At 34.3% G+C, this 22,036-nt stretch overlaps 1 protein-coding gene across 1 annotated transcript in view; it reads right to left on the reverse strand.

Moving 5' to 3' along the window:
* Nucleotides 1-22,036, reverse strand: part of Erbb4 (erb-b2 receptor tyrosine kinase 4) — a 1,004,487-nt gene that overhangs the window by 478,930 nt on the left and 503,521 nt on the right. The window contains exon 3 of the mRNA XM_051190418.1: nucleotides 10,472-10,658. Within this exon, the coding sequence (XP_051046375.1) occupies nucleotides 10,472-10,658 (187 nt within the window). The remainder of the gene's footprint in view (nucleotides 1-10,471; nucleotides 10,659-22,036) is intronic.

Here is a 22,036-nt window from a genome sequence, read left to right on the forward strand (position 1 = left end):
AATCAAATTCAAGTTTCAATTCTTTGCTTTCATAGTAGACTGAAAGTCAAAATTGCTGGTTTGTGAATCATTTTTTTTTCTGAGTTAAAATCAAACCTTGAATTGACATCACAGGACAAATGAAGCAGAGCAATCAGGAATGTCTTTAAAAGGCACTAAGGTCACAGGTCATTTCCCTTCACTTTTTCTATAAATATTCATCAATATTCTTATTGTTACTATAATGCCATATATCAAGCAAATGACTCAGCTCACAATAAAATCATATAATCTGTGGCATAAAATATATGGTGCAGTTAGACTAAGAAGTATGGAGGGAGAGGGAAGCATTTGAGAGCTGGTGTAACAGAGTCATCAATGTTTTATTTCTAGAAATGCTGAATGGACAACAGATGTTCTTTTTGCTATGGTTAGCATCCCTAATATTCAGATCTAATGGATGTGAATTAATAAGAGAGCATATTTTTAAAAGAGAGTCTTAAAGTAATTATTTTCTCTATTTCAGCTATCTCTTCATTTATTGTACCTACAGATGAAATAAATCAGGTAAAGAGCATTAGAAAAATATTAACTGATATTTCTTGGGTTTTTAAATTTATAACTCAGAAAATGTAGGGCCATATAAATTTGCATATCTGGTCAAGAGGTCTCTTGTCCTTTATTGTGTTTATGTGTAAGTAAATAGGATGTGAAGGAAGCACCCTATCACAGCGGAAAGTGTACGTACACCACGTTCTAGTTTCATTTTCATGGTTAAGATAAAATACTCAAACAAAGGCCCCTTTGGAAAGAGAAGGTTCATTTCTCTTACAATTCTAAGTTATTAGTCATAATTTCTCATGGAGGTTAAGGAATGAACTCAGACACCTAATCACATCCTCACCAAGAACAAAAAATAGAATAAATCAACCCTTGCTCACTTGTTTTCAGATAGCATTTTCTCCTTTTATACTACCCAGCACCTCCTCTCTTGGAAAGGATACCACAATGGACTGGGTAGTCCTATATCAATTACAGTCAAGACAATTTCTCATAGATAAGCCCACGATCTATCTGATATAAATACATTATCACTAATACCCCTCTCTTCAATAACTCCAGACTATATCATATATACAGTTAAAAGTAACCAGCAGCAGACTGGAAAACCTAAGCAGAAATAACAGCTTTCATGCTTGTTTTCTGTCATCACATGAACTATAATCTTGTAGTACTTTCTTTTTTCAGTGAACCGCATAAGGAACATTAAGGTTTATCCAGATAACTCAATGGATTAAAGCACTTGTCACCAAGCCTGGTGACCTGAGTTCACTCCTTGACCCCAGGTCTCACAAAGTGACAGGAGTGAACTGACTCCTAGAAGTTGTTTCATGACACTAAATAAATGCAATTAAAATGAAACTAATCTTAGGCTGCTTTTGACTAGACACTTATACTGTAAAAACTTAAGATTAAAAGAAAAGCTACCCCTAAAACATCTTACTTTTATCAATATCACAACTGTCAAAGTAGGGCATATTTATAACCAATGCCTACCATGTACTACCCTTAAATTGTAAACTGTGATATAGGCCTTAAGTCAAAAACACACATTTGGTATTTTATAGCTAGATGAACAACTTCACAATTTTTCTATTTTTGTTCTTATCAACAGCATAATTCTATAAATAATAATATTAATGAACAAAAGTAAGAATAGCTATTTCAGAGACATCACCTAATACTAACAAAAGTTAATAAAAAAGTCCATGAATTTGGAAAAGTTAAAGAAGGTTATATGAGAGGTTTTGATGTGAGGTATGGACAGGGGCATGAAGTTATTACAATAACAACCAAAAACAAACAAACAAACAAAAAGAAATGATTTAAACCTTTTGATAACTTTACATATATGCATATTTTGTCTAAATATCTGGTGTCCACAGGAGGTAGAGGATGATGATATCAAATCACCTAGAAGTAGTGATATGGATAGTTGTGAGCCATCATGTTGGTGCTGGCAACTGAATCATGGTGGTCCTCTGCAGGAACAATATGTGCTCTTAACTACTCAGCCATCTCTCCAATCCCTACATATATAATTTTAATAACATCTTTTGTAAACATGTGATAGATCAGAATTATCACCCATTTTGCTTATGTAAGATGAGTCCACTCAGACACAGAGTGAAGAACTTGCCTATTAATATGACTTGATGGAAGGAATCAGATCCAGAGCCCATTCTTTAATTGCCCATGTTATTCTATTTGCCAACCCTTGCCCATTGTCTTAGGTTAAATCATGTTACTCCTGTGGTACTGCACTGACTAAAACCATTGGCATTTAACAATTAAAATTAATTTCCTCTGTTGTGCGAGCCTTAATTCAATAGTTACTGATGGCAACTGGGTCCTTCAATGTATAGGACAATGGGGATATGTCTTCATCTCAGGAATTTCTAAAGAATGGAAATGGAGGCTCCTTTTGCTGCAGACATACTTGACTGCAGAAATAATATTAATCATGATTTGGAAAAACACTTCCCTTATGCTTACACACTACAGCCAAAGGGTAAATATTTGCCAGAATCAAAATATTTACCAAGAGAAGACAGGTATATAGAGATAATTTAGAATAACTCATATTTAGGACAATGCATTGAATATATAAGTAAAACAAACCAAACTAATGAATATTTGAACTGACATATTTTTGAAAAGAATTTTGAACCTCTACCAGTAATATTGAACCAACTAATAAAAGATTGCTGATGACGGCTCACAGTTAATACTCTTGATTTTAAAGAATCTCTGTTGACTTGAAGTATGGTAGTATGAGTTCACAGAGTTCTTACTTTAAGTCATAAAAGTACCTTCATTAATGACATTCTGGGTATTTGTTTTAATTTAATTGCCAACTTATCATTCATCATAGTTTCAAACATTACACAAACGTCATAGTAGGAACTGAACTACAAACATTAAAACTTTAAGGTTTGATTATTTGTATTAAAAAAAAAAGGAATGTTTCCTTAACTGTGGTCTTGCTTGGAGCAACTGACTTCAATAATTCTTGGAAATGAAAGGACACAAATAAACAGAAAGAGATGGTGATTGTAGGATATGGTGCACCCTATCCATTAAAAGGACTGTAGGGTGGGTTTACAGATATAATCAAACTACAAGATAAATGTTTGTCATGTCAGCATCATGGGACATTGTGTAAAACAGAAAGCAAAGGAAGCAATGAGGTATTTTGTACACTATAAACTTCAGTAACCATATATATCATACAAATGTTTGATAAAGAGGAAGAGGACAAGTTTTATAAGTTCTGGTAGCTCAGAGAAAGATTAAGATATGTAATGTGTGGGTTGCATTCTGTCATTAAACCTGATGCTTTTATAACAACACAGGCATGCCAACAAGGTATTCAGCCTTCATTGTTTCTAATAATATAGGCTTGTTATTTCTAAATAGTATTTACTCTCTTCTTCTAGAGAACCACATGTCCTGACCCCAGATTGCTATTCCTTTCTTGGTATCCAGGACAACATAAGGTGAATTTGTCACTTCACAGTTTTGGTTTTCAAAGCTCACAGAATGCTATTATTCTGAGGTGAGGAGGAGAGGTGAGTATTCTGATATAATCATTCATTCCTTCCTTTTGAAGTCTCAGTACCTCAGTACTAAGGAGCCACCTCTCCTATTGGTATAGGATCCTGAGGAACAAACATTCTCCATTGTACAAACACCATAAACAAGCATGCATGCTCAAAAATGAGTTTTAACAATGGTTGAATGTACACATTACCATCCCTATCTTGTAATCTGTGTCTTCTCTTAGGAAAAAAGAGGCATCACATCTCATTTTACCTTAGAGGCAAGAAATAATACTTAAGAAGTTCATAAGTATTACTTCTTAAACGTTCTAAATGGTATACAGTAGTAAGCCTTAAAAGTTCTAAGCAGTATACAATTCCAAGAGGCCATTATAATGCACAAAGTTCCCAAACATCTTTTGAAGGAAACTACAGGAATTTACTAAGATCACCTTCAGAGACTGGGTCTTCTTCAGAATCTCTGACCAAGATCTTAGTTAAATAGTCTGTGATTTACATCTGTTTTATTTACTTTTGTTTAGGGCAATTATGCCTACATGTAAGTCTATGCATTGTGTGCATACAAGGAGGTCAGAAAATGCTATCAGAGCCCCTGGAACTGGAATTACAGACTGTTTTGAGCTATAATATGGGCACTAGGAACCAAACCCAGGTCCTCTGAAAAACAAAATGACAAATGTGCTTAACCACTGCGATATTTCTGTAGCTCCCTACCCAAGCAGACCATTTTATTAGCCATTTCTAAAAATATGTTGACCATTGAGGAAGTCATGAGTCTATTCCCCGGAAAACCTGTCTGGCAGTCCCCAAACCAAGGTTCATTTCACTATGGTCATTACAATTCCTAAATCACTGCAGACACTAGAATTTCTCATTTCCTCTCATTCAATTCCTGAAATTCAGCCTTCAGGTTAGAGGGAGAACCTAAAATGACAGTTCCAACACTTTGATTCCATAATTAACTCTCATTTTTAAAATATATTACTATTTTCTCTCTAGATTTAAATAGAACATTATACTTTCCCTTCTAGTCAACGCACACTGTCTGACATGACAAGCAAACACTGTTTTATGAGAGCATTGATTGAAGTATCGTTTCTACAAATTATAGACTCCTCACAAGAAACTGTCACTCTTCTGACTGATTCTCGGCTTTACAGGATGTTCTCTTCAAATTAGCTTTGATTTCATCATTTCCTAGCAGTATGTCCTCATGCTGGGAGAACTGTTGTGATATTCTTTCTCCAAATATCAGAATATGCTGAGTAGGTCTCCTAGCAAAAAATGAGAGTAGTATGTTTGTCAAGCATTCTATTTAGTAAGAGTTCCTGAAGTGGCCAGGTTGACCCCACTTAAACAACACTAAGACCTTCCTAGAGCAGATGAAGGATGCTTGGCAACTCAGTGTCAGTAAAAGAACTCCAAATGAACATGTCTCTTGTCTAGGTCAAGACAAGTGTCAAGCCCATGAAGGGCAGAGGTGGTGATGGGATTTGAAATGAAGGACTGAAGCAACTTGCTTGTGTCTAAGGAACTCAAGAATGGGAAGCTAGTGCTGTGAGGTAAAGAAGACAGGGCTTGCATGCAGAATAAACAAAGACAAGCTCAGGCTTTTCTCTGCCAGGGAAACATATTTTAGACACAGAAGAGTTTCACCAGGGTCAGAAGTGATGGAAGCAGCTTTTTGCTTAAGCAAGTCATATCTATGTCTCTAAAATGAACCTGAATCCATATGAATATGAATGAATAGTCTGATTAGTTTTGGTAATGTCTTGATATACAGGAAATCTCAAATTGAAATATTAACAGGGCACTGAGGAAACTATGGTTTCCTGAGTATCATCTATGTGAAGGGTGTTGTAGTTGACAGCTCTTTGCTTTATCCCTTTAGTGCCTGCAAATACACAGCAACATAACCTATTTTTCACAATTTTCCTGATAAAGACTGACTTTTGGAGGTGCTCAGGCTATAAGGAAAAGATAAGCATTAAACCAAAAATTGTGATTCTATATTCATGTCCTTTGACATTCATGAATCAAGCACGGATAGTCTGCCCATTATGAAATTGGTTATTTTTGCGACTACTAATGAATAATATTGGAGGTTTGAAAATATTAAATGTTAATTGATAGACACTGTGTTATTTTAATGTACTGTTTTAAAATCTAGCATAATTCAGTGATTATATTCTCAATCCTGGCTTAACTTTTACATCATTAAGATGTATGGTACTCTCTACTAAGCAATATATTTTTATACTACTAGAACACAGTAAATTTAATATTTATATTATTATTGAACTTTTCAAAAATACCATCACATCATATTTGTTTTTGTATAAAATTTGCTTGTTTACATCTAACTAATGATCTAATTAAGATAATTAATTATAAAGCTAAGGAAGTGATTATATTATTCATGAAATGGTGAACATAACGAAATACTTTAGGATCTTAATACAAAACATTAATTATACCTATATATTTTCCTCAATTTCACCTATTCACTTCACCTACTTAAAAAACGATATTTCTACAATTAATGAAATGAAAATTTATTAAATTATTTAAAGTGAAATTTAGTAGAATAGGCACAACAATACATGTATTTTTTTGTGTGCTTAGCTTATTGTCCCTAACAACTATAAATGAGAATATCATAAAAAAGTATATATGCAAAATTAGGTGTAATTCTATGATTTCTTCTTATGTAACTTTTAACATATATTTTAAATTATATGATCCATTTCAATAACAGTTTAGTGAATTTACAATATAAATTGATATTATTATGTCTCATGAATTTAATCCCTTTTTAGATGTTACTCAATTTAGTAACTATACATTTTGAATATTATAAATTTAAGATTATCAACTAATAGTAGGTTAGGAAGGAGCTGCTAGGACATCAGCTCAAGAGTCGCTAATGAGAAAGACAGCCATGCCTGAATGGCATTAGTACACATTTTCTGTCCTCCACAGTAACAGTCTGTACTCCTCTGATGTAGAAGTGACATTCCCAAAGTCTTCCAATGAAGCTGACCCATCCCTGATAGGCTACGCCTACCTTTAATCTAGGCTGTATCATGCTATATTAAAAGGGATCCAGTGGATACTGAGATTTGCCTGCTTCATTCTGTGCCTACTACCTTCCCTTTCTCCTGTCTAGTTCTATCATTAATAATCAACCACAGAGATATGATTGGCAGCAGTTAAACACATTTTTTGTGGGAAGACCAGTTTACATTTCATGTTTTTTTTTTTTTTTTTTTTTTTTTGAGAAAATCAAACTGACAGTGTCAAAGTAGGGTAGGTACAAAATATTCAGCCTGTTGGTTTTGTTTTAATTTTTTGATGCTGTATTATAATGCCCTCATGAAAGCAACTTGAGGGAGAAGAGATTATTTGAGCTCAAAACTGCAGTTTATAATCCATTAAAGTATAGAAATCACAGTAGGAAGACATCAAGAAAACTGGTCACATTAAATCCAAAGTCAAGTTCAGAAAACACAGAACTTGCCTGTGTGTCCGTGTCAGCATGTGGTGTCTCAATTTGTATCCAGTTTAGGTCTCATGCCATGCAATGGGTTGCTCATACCCATCAAAGGGTGTATATTCCCATTTAAATGATCACAACTAGGAAAAATTATCATACTCATGCCTACAGGCTAAGCCAAGTCAGAAAATTACTCATTAAGATTCTCTTTTTCTACATCCACAACATACCATATTCACAGAACAGCTTTCATTGAGCATCAAGTTTAACAGAGGTACTTAAGACAGCAGTTAACCTACATACACTCAAACATCAGCTAGTCACTAGCAAAGTAATGGCAGTCTCATGTATCCAAACATCCTGTATACAATACAATAAACAACCATGGGAGAAGTCACTGGAAGAAAATGTGCTATTCTCAAGGCATTCTTTTTAATGTCAACAGTAAGAAATACTGACTATAAAAATACATGTGTACATATTTCTGTGCAAGTATGCACATGCACATGTGAGTAATTTTTACAGACATGGTCTCTGGTATTCTAGGCTGGCTACAAACTTGCCAATACCTTAGAGTAAAACTGAACTTCTGACATTCTGCCTGGTCTCTTGGGTGTGGCCTTAAGGGAGTATGTCAACATACTTAGCTATATAATGAATGGAGGACCAGTCCAGGTTTTCTTGCATATGAGGCAGTTACTCAACCAACTGTAATACAACCCCAGCCCTATCAAATGTTTTTATCTGCATTTCTATCCAGGCTTTTACTATGCTTTTCATGTTCTGCACCCAACCTAGAGTATAATTGCTGGTGTGCAATGAAAAGAGTATCTACTTCTGACTCACACCTTCTCCTCCTTCCATACATAATATGATAGATGGATGAAAATTACTTTGCCAAAGAAGTGTGAAAAGGTTAACTAGACATTGTGCTATTGCTCTTTGATAACACTGCTTTAATTCATCTGGAAAAGTGAATCCAAAGCCTCAGTAATGAGAATCACATGAGGGTTTTATAATGCATGTTACTAACCCACCGCCAGAGTTGCCATTCAGCACCTCTCAGGTCCAGCGTATGATTTGCAGCTAAAAAGCCTAATACACCATTGTTAAAAAGTCAAATACAACATGATAAGATGACACACTCAGGTTTGTAAGTAACCATTGCTATATTTATTAGACTATAATTAGAGCAAAGCTTGTAGCCTGTGTGTAATATAATTTTGAAAATTATCAACCACTTTTGTGGAACAATGAAATGACAACATAAAAGACATAACTTTCAAAAGCATAAACCCAATCTTAACTAGATGGAATTGCAATATTACTCCTTATTTTAACCAGATCACCTAGATATTTAGCTCTCCAAAATAGAAGAAATTTTCCTAAAACCCATCTTCATACGCATAAGCAGATGGCTCCAGGCCTTCCTCACACATTATCACACACACATAAATGTAATAGCATTTACTATGCAGTTTGCAACTGTCAGAATTACAGGCAGCACAACATGTGACCTAAGGTTTAGCCATTCTACATACATACAGAAATATTTGCACATGATTGTCAACCTCTGAATAAATCAAATATCGAAAAAATATCCGCAAAGCCCAGAATTTCCACCACATATTTTATTACATAGTTTTTGAGTCCCATCCTAAAAAAAAAGTAATACTAACTTTTAAATCACAGATTTTCTAAGGAGCCAATCCTTAACCTTAATAAATTATGTATTTCTACAAATGTTCAAAAATATGGCACTATCAAAATGAGAGATTACATTTGAATGACAGTATTATATTTTAATGCAACAAGAAAAATCAAATGTCATCATCACAGTTAATATATGCAATAAACCTAGTGACTTAAATTTATTTAAATGTAACATAATTTTGTTTAAAACCTTTGATTATTACTTTACAAGTACTGATTTTTAACAGGAATGAATATAAGGAAATTTTAATGATTGTTTCTATATACAGAAAAAAATCAACTAGCTCATTTTCAATAGTAATAAAATTTTAACAGTTCAAATTTCTGAAAAGTAATATTCCTTTTATTCCTTAAAATAATCATAGAAAATTCATGAATGATACACATTGTCTTAGCTGTATTATCTAAGTTTTAGATGTCAAATTCTAACCATTCAGCTTTTCCCCCATCATCTAATTTTTCAAATTCATTCTCCAGTCATTACTTATATGCAGTCAGCAACATAGTCAATAGAAAAATCATCATGAAAAATTGAAGTAATAATGTTGGTTATAATAACCAATGCATTTCTGACACTTAGCATTTACTATAATCTCATCAACTATACAGCAACCTTTTCCTGAGAACAGATATTATCATTATCTTTTCTGTACCCCAAATTGCCCAACTTTATAACTTATATTACATGTTTAGAAGATAAGGAAATTAAAATTTCCATCTTTAAGCTTATATTCTACTTCACACTATGCATATTAATCTATCTCAATAAGTTAACAATGATAATCATATTTATGACAAAGCCCTCTAATATATTTAATTTTTCAGGATGCAAAAAACTCACTGAGTGGACCCAAATTAATCATAATCATAAACATAAATCACTATATATGCATGCAACCCATATGTATATTTATATATATTAGTAATTTCAAGTAAATTAATAATAAGAACTAATGGTAGTTTTGAATATTCTATTGGCACACTTTAATTATAGATATATTTTGTAAAATTCATGATTATATAAAAAATATTCCATCTGAGTTTATATGAAGTTTTACAATCATGCTTAAAAAATGCCGAAAAGTTTTGTAGCTAGATGATAAGTCTAGTGTGTTAGTTGAATGTTAGTTTCATATGTCTGCAATGTTGAGCAACTATCAAGGATGGCACCAAAACATGTTGAGAATCAGTGATCTTGTTTAGTGAGCTACTAAATGGGAAAAACTGAAACTGAATAAATGAGACTGTGCCCCTAAACTCGGATGATCCTGTAAAAATCTAAAGATTAGTTGAACTAAATGCAATAGCTTGGGTATTACTAAGCTCTGACAGTCATGAGGACTGTGGTGTTATCGCAGAGCTTTGATGATATGGTCCACCATTCACCCATGACTACCAAACAGCATTCTTACGCCTACTTCCTATCTCTGTTTGCAGTTGCTGAGCATCTCCTAAGAGTGTACTGCTGTTCAGCCAAGATACAATATTCTGCAATCTTTCACATGGTGCTGAAAACAACATCTCTAAATAAAAGTGAGGGCATTGCAGAGGCATTTCTCATGAAATGAGTACATACCACTCACTTAGTTATTGCAGGCAACTTTCACACCTGAACACCAGAAACCATTTATATGCACACTAGTTTTTGAGTTTTTCTTACCAGTCAGGTTCTTTAATCCAAGTTCTTGAAGTCCAAAGTTGCCATCTTTTCTGTAGTTTAGGAATATCGCTAAGGCGTATCGATCTTCATACAGTTTTGTTCCACGAATGATGCGTAAATTCTCCAGAGGCAGATAACGAAACTGGTTGAGGGCCACCAGTACATAGCCCGTAACTTCTCGGATAGACTGAAAAAGCAAAAATAGTTGTCTATGTTTTAAAAAATTGAAATTAATTTGACAAGTTGTACATATAATCATTTAAATAAAAATGAGTTATTTAATTCTAATTTTCAGCTCTTAATTTAATATGCTAATTTCCACACCCGAGATGTGAATAAAGTTAAAGGAATACAGGTAACATTCATTCATTGACAGACTTCATAGACCTAACATAGGATCCTCAGTCAATCAACAGATTAGAATGAAAGTCGATAAGTTTACCAAAGTAAAACCAATATGCATTTGTTGTAGACATTAGGACACATTTTAATGGTTATATGGATGTTTAATACTACATCTATCACATTGGAACTATAGCTATTCCTGATCTTCCTGAAGTCAAGATGTTTGGAGTAAGAACATTAGAGCAAAGAGGAATGAAAGGTGGAGTGCTATAGAAAACTCATGGTTAGCACTACATAGCTTGTAATCAAACCTGCCCTAGAAATCTATAATCCATTGATCATTCTTGCACTTATTGAATTCCTAGCTTCAAGTTTTTTCTTTTTTGTTTCATAATTATGTTTTATTTAAATTTGTAACAAATGTGTTTTACATGTCAATTCCAGTTCTAGAACCCTACAACCATCCCTGATCACCTCCACCAACCTACATCTCATCTCCTTTCTGCTCCCCAGGGAGGGTGAGGCCTTCCATGGGGAGTCTTCAAAGTCTGTCTTATCATTTGGAGCAGGGTCCAGCACCCCCCACATGTGTCTATGAGTAATGGTCTCACAAAATCTATTTGTATACTAGGGATAAATATTGATCCACTACTAGAGGTCCCATAGACTGCTCAGTCCTCCTAAATAATACACACATCCAGGGGCTCTGGAATGGTCCTATGCTGGTTTCCCAGCTATCAAACTTGTCTACAAAGCAATATTTCTTCCTTAATTATAAAAAATGTATTTTAGCTCATATACCATCATGGTTAAGTGTTGTACATCACAATAAGCATAAAGGGAATTTGGAGATTTGCTTAAAGAACAATCTTTTATCTAGAATATGTATACAATGACTCTTCTTATCAAAGAACTCAAACTCCTTGTTGATTCCAGCAAGAGGTATACATTACTATCATGAAGTCTAGAGATGAAGCAAGCTCAGGGTGAAAACAACTACAACTGATAAAGAATTGATGTTATTAACAGTTATGCAGTGCATATTGGAGGGAGAATGTTTCTAGCTATTGACAGAATATGGAATTCATTACATCACTATTATAAGTGGCAAATAGTGTGTAAATAATAAACACTATGCTTACTTAGAGAATATGATAAATAACAAGAAACAAATGATCACAAATCTCTCAAATAAAGATCTCTTAAAATATTTATCTGTCTGGAGTGCTTAATGGAAACAATACACTATGCCTTGATTTAATGCTGCTATATTTTCTAGTATTTAAAATACATTTCATCCACATATTTTAAATTATTATTTAAATTAAAAACAATCTTATTTTTCTACTAATACAAATATTCTCTCTCCCTCCCTTCTGCTCATTTCCCCCATCATCTCCCTAATCCCACCCTCCATCCATGCCTCAATGATGGTGAGGCCTCCCATGGAGGCGGTACCTCACATCATTTGATATAAGACTTAGGCCCTCTCTTGTGTATTTAGTAATCCTCCATAGGGAATGGGCTTCCAAATCCCATTCATGCACTAGGGATAAATACTGGTTCCACTGCCAGAGGTCCCACAGACTGCCCAGCCACCCCCACCCCCCCAGCAGCTGACACACACATTCAGGGAGCCTAATTCAGGCTTAAGCAGGTTCCCCAGCTGTCAGTCTGGAGTTCCTGAGCTTCCACATGCTCCAGTCAGCTCTTTCTGCGAGTGTCCCCAGAATGGTCTTGACTCCTTGACTCCTCCCTCTCTATAACTGGATTCTCAGAGTTCAGGTCAGTGTTTACCTATGAATCTTTGCTTTGCTTCCATCAGCTACTGGATTAAGGTTTTATGATGGCATTTAAGGTAGTCCTCTATCTCTATAGGAGAAGGGCAATTAAGGTAGCTTCTGCACTAGATTCTGAGTTAGGGTATGCCTTGTGGATTCCTGAAAATTTCCCCAGTGCCAGATTTCTCGTTAAGCCCATAAAGGCTCCTTCTATTAAGGTATCTCTTTCCTTGCTCTCCTTCTCTGTTCTTCCCCCAACTCAACCTTCCTAATCCCTCATGTTCTCCTCCCCCTCCTCTTCCTCCTACATGTCTTCCCTTTCCCCTGCCCAGTGCTCCCAATTTACTCAGGAGTTCTTGTCCCTTTCCCCTTCTCAGGGAATACATGTTGTCTCACTTAGGGTCCTCCTCGTTTCCTAGCTTCTCTGGGATTGTTCTCCACATATTTTTAAACTGTTTCTGTGGGCAAATACTCTGAAATATCTCAGTTGGAAAGTCTGTTTCTAATCACAGGCTGAGATATATATGCTAAGAGCAAACAAAATCTCCAGAAACAACTCAGTGACAAGAGGATTTTCTAATACTTAAGAGAACTCAGTAACATAGTTTAAGCTAATATTGGCTCATCTGGATCATAGAGATAGATATTTATAGGAGTAAATCAAGTGTTAAACTATCTCATAGGGCCATATAATCATGCCAGCTCTTCATTGTTTCTGGCTTTAAGTCATCAACAGAATCTCAGAATCATAACACTTTTCATTATTTCAAAAATTTATTATGAAAACAAATAAAACTTGGGCATATGTATATATATATATATATATATATATATATATATAGAGAGAGAGAGAGAGAGAGGCTAATTTAAGTGGCTACAATTGGGAAATATAAAGGGTTGGCCTAACAGGGATGTGTGGCCTTTGTCTTTTCTAGTTGTGTAAACTTGATGTAGCTTTTAAGTTTCAAAAGTCTTTGGTCTTTTCATCTTTAGAAAATTCATAACAATATCTCTATGACCAAGCTATTATAAGCATTGTAAGATACAAAAAAAGTTTATGGCAAATTGTATTTAATAGATACTAGCTATTATAAATATTATCTTAGAAAATAGCCAGGCAGACAAATTGTCTCAGAACAATTAATTGAAGTTAAAATGGTCATAAAATATTTGCATAAGAACTAATGTTTTTAATCTCTCTTATATAATCTTCAGCACACTTATATCTTCCCTTTAATATATATAGCTTATTTCGAAAATTCAAAACAGACTCCTGCTTTTTTTATATCCATATGTCAGCTCTTAGCACCAACACCAGTGTTGAATAGACGTTCAACAGTTGATGTTTAATAGAGTAGAATTGAAATCTAAAGGCCATGCTTTTAAGTCTTGTAGCTATTACTTTCCAAACAAAATGACATTGTGAGCTTGCTGCTAATAGAAAACATTGAAAATCAAATTTGTTGTTTCTGCCTATATACCCCAGCACAAATAGAAAAACCAAATAATAAAAAAAAAACTTCACTATGGTTTTATCTGAAGAGGTTCAGAGTCAGAAATTTGTCAAACACAGAGGATATAGCCACCTAGAGATGCACCAACTTCCATAAGGGCTTAGCATCTGTTCAGCAGCCATATTGTTTGTATTCACTCTGCAACAGCTTTTTTCAGAGAGTGAATGAAACTGCAGTTCATTACAGCCCTGAATGCTTGAGAAATCTTGTAACCAATGAGAATTCGCCTTCTCTTATAATAATTAGGGAAGGAAACAAAGGATAGTTATGGAAAATCTTCAGATTAACTATGCCATTCTTGTACCTGCAGAATTCTCCAGAAAACCCTGTCTTTATTATTTTCAAACCTCTAAATCACTCCACAGTCCTTTAAAAACTACTTTTTAAATTGACACAAATCACAATTTGATATTTTTTCTTCCATCTCTCCTTTCCTACTTCTTTTCTCTGTCCTTCCTCATATTCCCTTTTTCTTAATTTTGTATTGTTTTTTTCTCTCAATATGGACTTAGATTAAAATAAATTAATAGTTTCCCAAATGTATCTTTATCTGTCCTAAGATTTATCTGAATAAAATTCATGCTTACTGATTTACTTTCATACAAGCATGGAGATGCCTGCCATTTCCTACTAATGCCTGCAGTTAACATCCTTCTGAAGTGTTCTACTGCTGTGCTTTATGTTCTCAGACCTGATGAGAAATCACCCTAAACACTAACACATTCTGTGAGTGAGGACATCCATAAATACAACAGTGATTAGTTTGGTGAACAGACTGGAATCTATATGACTGTGACATCATGAGGAGTAGGACACAGAAAACTCTAGTAACAGGAAATAGGATGGCTGAGGGGTACAAGGTTCCCTCTGTTGGTAGTGAATGCAGAATTATGCCTGCTTTGACGGTGACAAATGTAGGAGCAAATCACAGTCTGTATCAGTAAGATTTTCTATTAACTTCGCTAAGGCAATTACCTTCTGTCCCTGCCCCTCCTATCATGTCTGGGAATGTCTAAAGCAGGCACATTCTTAACTATGACATATTAAGAAGTTTACCAGTAAAATTAAGACGCTTATAATGTGCTTTGCATATTCCTTCTGCTTGTAGAGATACTGTGTTTTGCTTTGGGAATTATGCTTTTAGTTTCCCAGTGTTTGAAACCCAACACTTAAAACACTCTGATATAATTAGAATTGGACACAATAGCATGTCGTGTACCATACTGCAGCAGAGTACAATTCTTGCTCACTGTGCCCAACATAAAGCCACACTAAAGGGTTAGAAAATCTGATCCCAGTCACCCTAGCAAAATGGCACTCAGCCACTATTGGCTAGTTTCATATGCTAACCCTACCATGTTTCCAGGAATTTATGGGCCATTCATTCAACATGGAGTACTTAGCCAGCACTTAGCATGAACCTGACTTATTTGCAAAAACACTTTCAGCCCATTGTGAATTGGAGTGTCACTCTCTTTCTCCAGAAATAACGAACTTTCCTGTTTCCTTTATATTGCCCTGAGCAGTGTGGAGAGAACTTAATATTATTTACTTAAATCTGTTTCCATTTGGTCCCACTTTCCCAGGTCTTATATATATATAATATATATATATATATATATATATATATATATATATATATATATATTATCACCAATCCTTTTAGGTTTGTTAATTATATCTGTCCCTAAAATACCTTTTCACTTTGAAGATCTTCATAACAAACTTCAAAGAATTGGTACAAAACCATACTGGAACTAAGAAAGCATACTTGTAAAAAGCAGTAGAGTCTCATCCAATCTTAGAAATAAAGCACATCTAATTATAACACATCAGCTAATTATAATATATCAGCCAATTATACTATATCAGCTAGTTATAGTATACCAATTGAGCAAATACACAAATAAGACAAACCATTCAACAAATAAGGGTACTGTAGAGTAGCAACTAATAAACTTCTTCCTTAATACCATTTCCACTACCTACTCGAAAACATCACCTTCTACTTTGGCTAGTTGGATTTCTCTGAACTTGCCTTTCTTCTGCAGATCCACTCATGAATTGCAAATTTTTTTTTGCACAAAATCACAGCTCTATTTAATTTGCCTAAATAAATTCCTGGTGGATTACACAAATTGAAATGTGAGCTTTAGATCCCTTTATATAATCACACAAGCACCTCGAGCTTGTAGTATTCTTAGAAAGGTTCATGGCATTACAAATCCCATCATCTAAAATTAAATATTTATACATAAATTCACTTTTTTGTTATAATACAGGTAAGCTTATATTTTAAAATCTCAATTCAAATTTTGAATTTTAACTTTTTTACAATATTTTAATAAATTAGTATTTTCAAGACTGATATGCACATTAATGTAGCTCTCATAGACTGCCAGCCCCCAAATCATGACAAGGAGACTTCTTAGTTTTGAATGCTTTCTCTTAGTTTAGGCCTGTACCACTAATTACTTTAACTTATAATAAACCTATCTCTCTACATGTACATTTTGCCTCAGGGATTTTTACTTTTTTTTTTCATCTTGTGTGTTCTATTTTCCTGCTTCCTCTTTGTCTGTCTGATTGGTGGCTTTCTGGCTGGCTGGCCTAGGACATCTCACTCTCTTTTTCCATTATTCTTTCCTATATCTTGAGCTTATATTCCTCCACATACTTACTCTTCCTGCCTGCAATCCCTGCCTGTCCCTGACTGCCTAGTTATTGGCTGTTCAGTTTTTTTGTCAGAATAATCAGTTGCATCCGGAAAGCGAAGTAAACAAATGCAACACTCTGTTAATAGTTAAACAAATACATCATAATCAAATGTAATACATCTTTGCCTAATTAAACAATATTACACAACATATTAGGCTCTATTAAACCAGGAAATTAAATGTAACTGGTTTGAAGCATTGTGTATATGTAAAAGTGGTAATATAATTGGAAATAAACTTTAAACTTAATAAAATTATGGAACTTGTTTTAATAAGTGATTTTTTAGATATACACATGACAAAGCAAAAAAAAATGTTGCCCAAACTTTCAAATAATCGAAGGTCTTTGATTCTGATTAGTAATTTCTTTTAAAATGAAATATGCTAATGATAATAATGTAATTTAAAGACTACATTTACCTTCTGTAATATTACAGATTTTGGTGCAACTCTTATTTTGTGAAGATGCAAGAAGAGGATCTTTACAACACAAGGAAAAAGATATCAGAAGATATCTAATTCTACTGACATTTGATCTCATGCTTTATCCATAGAAATCTGTTATAACAGTCCACTGAAAACTGAAAACTTGAAAACACTGTCTGATATCCGAGAATTTAACAGTAAGTTTGGATAAATTGCTCAGTTGTACAATGCCTTTGTGGTTCATATTCGTTTTTTATACTATGGACCTTCTTGGATACTGTTTGAATGTTGGGTACAGATACACATTCAGGCAAAACACTATATATAGATGCTTGGCTCCTAGCAGAACCTCTCTGAATTGGTTTTATTCTTTATCTGAATACACAAGCATAACTTTTCTTCAGTGAACTGCCTCTACAGCTTTTTATATTAGTTATTTCACCTCACAGAAGCAACTTCAGGAAGGAGACGTTTATTTTTCCTCAAGGATTAAGTAAGTACAGTCCATCATGGTTGGATAGACATGGTAGCTAGCACTCCACATATGGACCAGGAGCTTGAAGGGTCATCTGTTACATGTATAGGATCAGAATCAGAGAAAATGAATGTCAGACGCAGGCAGACTCTCATCCTCAAAAGACACCCACTTCCTCCAGCTGAGCTCCAACTCCTAAGGCCCTACACCTTCCTGAAGCAGTGTTGCCAACTGGGAGCCTGGTGTTCAAACAGACGAGCCTGTGGGAACACTCCACATAAACTATAGCATGCTGCTTGTACAAAAATCCTTTTCTTCTATTTCTAAAGCAATCACTATGCTTCTCCAATGTTTAGACAAGAAAACTGCTTGGTATCATTTTAATGTACAATTGAGAGTGACAGTTTCATGTCTGAGGTCTTTTATAAATGTGATTTTTCTCCACTCAAAATTTAAAAGAGGAAAATAGGCTTGCATGAAATGATGTCTGACAACAGCTGCCTATGCTGTACAACATATGGGAAATGGCCATTGAGGATTCAGCATTAGAGGTGACTGCATGAGAGACTCATCTGCTGTTGTTTTTAAATGAAAAGGGTGATCAACTTCAGAAACAGGGCATCCAAAGTATCAGGCTAGGATTTGACAAGATGCCATGATACACTTTAGAATCTGTCTAAATATTTGGCTATGCAACACAAAACAAAAGGCTAATTAATTTACAAGGAACAAATACTGCCTTTAATCTTCTTCAATGAGAATTGGTTCTAATGTTGCTGGTGATGCCACTGATTTTTAATGCAAACACAGCAAGTAGGTATCATATGAATGTCTTTGAGAAAAATCAAGACTACAAATATAATATCAATTAGACCAGGGACATGAAGAACAGAAATCAAAATAGTTTTCATACTTAAGTATTCTTATACAAATAACCAGCTTCTGTGCACCTTTTTATTGTTCCTAATGATAGTATTAACTCATTTTTATTGTATATTTTCTATATTAATACAGGTTAATACAGTCTATATGATTGATATCTACTTACTATATCACAGAAATGCTGTAGAATATCACATTAACTATGTAAACATGTGTTGCATTTGTCTACATTGCATTTGTTTAACAAGGCAAAGGTGTGTTACACATGTTTATGTGCAGTTATATAATTATGTATTGCATTTGTTTTAATTTGCCTGACTAAGGCACCATGTTGGTCCAATAAAAAGATGAATGGTCAATAGTTAGGCTGTAGTGCAATAAGAAGACTGGAGAGAAGAAAGATTAAAATAAGTAGGATGAGGAATCTGGACTCCAGAGAGGAAAGGAAAAGGGAGAAAGAGAGGGAGATCGCTAAGTAGGACATACAGAATGAAAGAAAGATAAGAAGCCCGAGGCAAAATGTAGATGACAAGGAACATGTTACTTTAAGTTATAAGAGCTAGTAGGACAAGATTGGGCATTTATAACTGATAATAAGTCTCTGTCTCATGAGTAGGAACTACTTGGTGACTCCAAAAGAAAGTGTGACACAAAATTTTATTTCTATTTTATAGATAAAGGAACTAAGATGGAAATCTTTTGCAAAGTCATGTAGGTAAAAAGTTTGAAGAAAAAATATTTTTAAAAAACTATTCATAATCCCTCTTAAAATCTAACTCACTTCTGATATCAAAATATGGTGAAAATTACTCCCTCACTTTAATGCTATATTCACTAGGAAATGTGATTAAAAAATAATACTGTTATTTTTTTTCTGCTTCATTCTAATATCCAATTATTTCTGTAAGGATCTATTATCTACTAAATATGTGTGAGAAGTTTTAATTGGAATTTGGTTACTGGAAATTAATGAAGACAATAACAAACACAACCGATATAGAGCACTCACTATCCCAGTGGTTCACCATCTCAAATGTCATGTGAGAAATGTTAGCATTGAGATACAAAATCATTCAGCTCCAGAAGAATTATAATAATTTGATTATTTACTTTGTATCTTTGTTTCTTTAAACACAATTTCTTAGAGTCATGTGCAAATACCTATCTGGCTATAAAGTTATACTACATTCCCTGAAGTCTGAGAAACCATTTGAAGTTTTCCTATGATATAATTTCTTTTGTTTAATCATCACTCTTTTATTTATTTTGCATACCAACCTTTTTCCAATGCCTTTCCACAAACCCTACCCCTGCCCTCAATCCAGTCCTCCTCTGTCTCCATTCAGATGAGGTAAGGCCTCCCATGGGAGTCAACAAAGCATGGCATTGGTTTCTTACCGATGCAGGTGTGTGTGTGTGTGTGTGTGTGTGTGTGTGTGTGTGTGTGTGTGGTGTGAATTTTCTTCAGATTTTCCCTGTACTGGAAATCTTTGCTGATGTAATAATTTTATCCTCTTCTAAGATTACAGGCAAGTTACTTATGCATATAAGACACAATGATTCTAAACTTCCTTTTAAAAATGACATGTTGGTATTCTTTTGTTCCACTTGGCAAATAAATGAGTCTTTACTTTGCATGCTTTAGGAAGGTGAAGAGGAATGAAAAATGACCACAACACTTAGTAGGTCACAATCACTGTAGAACATGTATGCATGACAGGAATGTAAATGAGGAAAAATGGTGCAGAGGCGATGACAAAACTTATATAAGGTTTCTGAATACTAGAGGGTGACAAAAGCTATGATGGGGCATGAACATGACAGTGTGGTATAAAGGAATAATGTAAATAGCTGCCTAACAAACACTGGTGCAACGAGGTTCCTGTAGGGAAATGAGCGATTGCCCAAGCCTGAAAGCTGAATATTTCCCCAGGTTGCAGCATCTAGACTATGGCCTTATCAAAGTAAATTTTCCTTTTCGGGGATCTGAGCAAGAAGTGTACACAGTAAGACTGAATTTTACCAGAAAACGATGGAGTAATCACAGACTTATAAGGTCATGCGAACAGGATGTAAGACTCAACTAATTTTGGTCAGCAAACTAAAAGTAAATTTGAATTTAAGAAAGGATAATAGCCAGGCTGTGGTTATGCATGCATTTAATTCTAGCACTCAGTAGACAAAGACAGATGGATCTCTGTGAGTTTTAGGACTGCCTGGGCTACAAAGCATGTTGCAGGACAGTCTCCAAAGCTACACAGAAGCTCCATTTCAAAAAATAAAACAAAACAAGAAATGATTATAATTAAAACTGACTGATCTATCAACTATATTTAAATCTGAGTTAAATTTATTTAATGTAACTCATTTTTATTTTTATACACAATAAATAAACAATTCAATTTCTTGAAAACTTGGACATAAAACACAATATTGCTATATGAAATGTGTGAGTTTATTTTCTATTCTTTTTCCAACATGAAGTAGTCAACTAATATATTAAAGGGAATGTCTCACTCTTTTAGGGCTACCATAATAGAGTATCACAGACCAACACATATACACAAATTTTAATATTCTTATTTCTTGGTGTTATAAATTCTAAGATCAAGGTTCCATCAATTATTTCTTTGTTGCTATAATGAAATACTTAAGAAACAAAATACTTAAAGAAGATTGTGTTTTGTCTCATGGTTTTGAAACCCATGGGGGACTGACTCCACTACCATTAGCCTAAGGTCTGAGAGAATAGTGGCGGAATGGCAGCGTTGGGGAGCAGGAAGCAGAGAATACAAGGAAATTACATATTCTAGGTTACACTCCCAGTGATCCTCTCCTAAAACAAGGTCCCACCTTCTTTAATTCACTCATGCATAGAAGATGAAGATAACCCTCATGACTCTATTAGCTAGTTGTCATATGAGTTGGGAGTCAAGTCTTCTTGATGCCTAGAAATGATATTTCATAATTAAATCCTAACACAGTAATGACACATTATTCAGCTAATACATGTCTATTTTCCATTATCATAAAAACAAACATATAAATAATGTCTCCATATGGAAAAGGTCTAAGAGAGCACTCAGGGTTCTCTTTTATAAAGGAATTGATCTTATTCATAAGTAATTCAGTTATAAGCTAATCCCTTCCCCATGTCCCTTCTCACATGTCATGTGAGCATTAGGTTTCAACACAATAATTTCAAGGGAACACTAACATCTACCCTTTATCATTCAGCATGCCTCTATCAAGTATTGCAGTTAGTAAGTGAAAAACAAATGGTTAAAACTACTAGAATATCGATCAACGTCACTTCATCAATTTTCAAAAATGGACAACAATAATAAGCATAATAATTCGGAGGTATATAGAACTCTATATTTTCTTCACAATTCTCTGATAAACCTGAAATTAGGTCAATATTC

This window comes from Phodopus roborovskii, unplaced genomic scaffold (assembly GCF_943737965.1).
Source record: "Phodopus roborovskii unplaced genomic scaffold, PHOROB, whole genome shotgun sequence".
NCBI classification, from domain to species: Eukaryota; Metazoa; Chordata; class Mammalia; order Rodentia; family Cricetidae; genus Phodopus; species Phodopus roborovskii.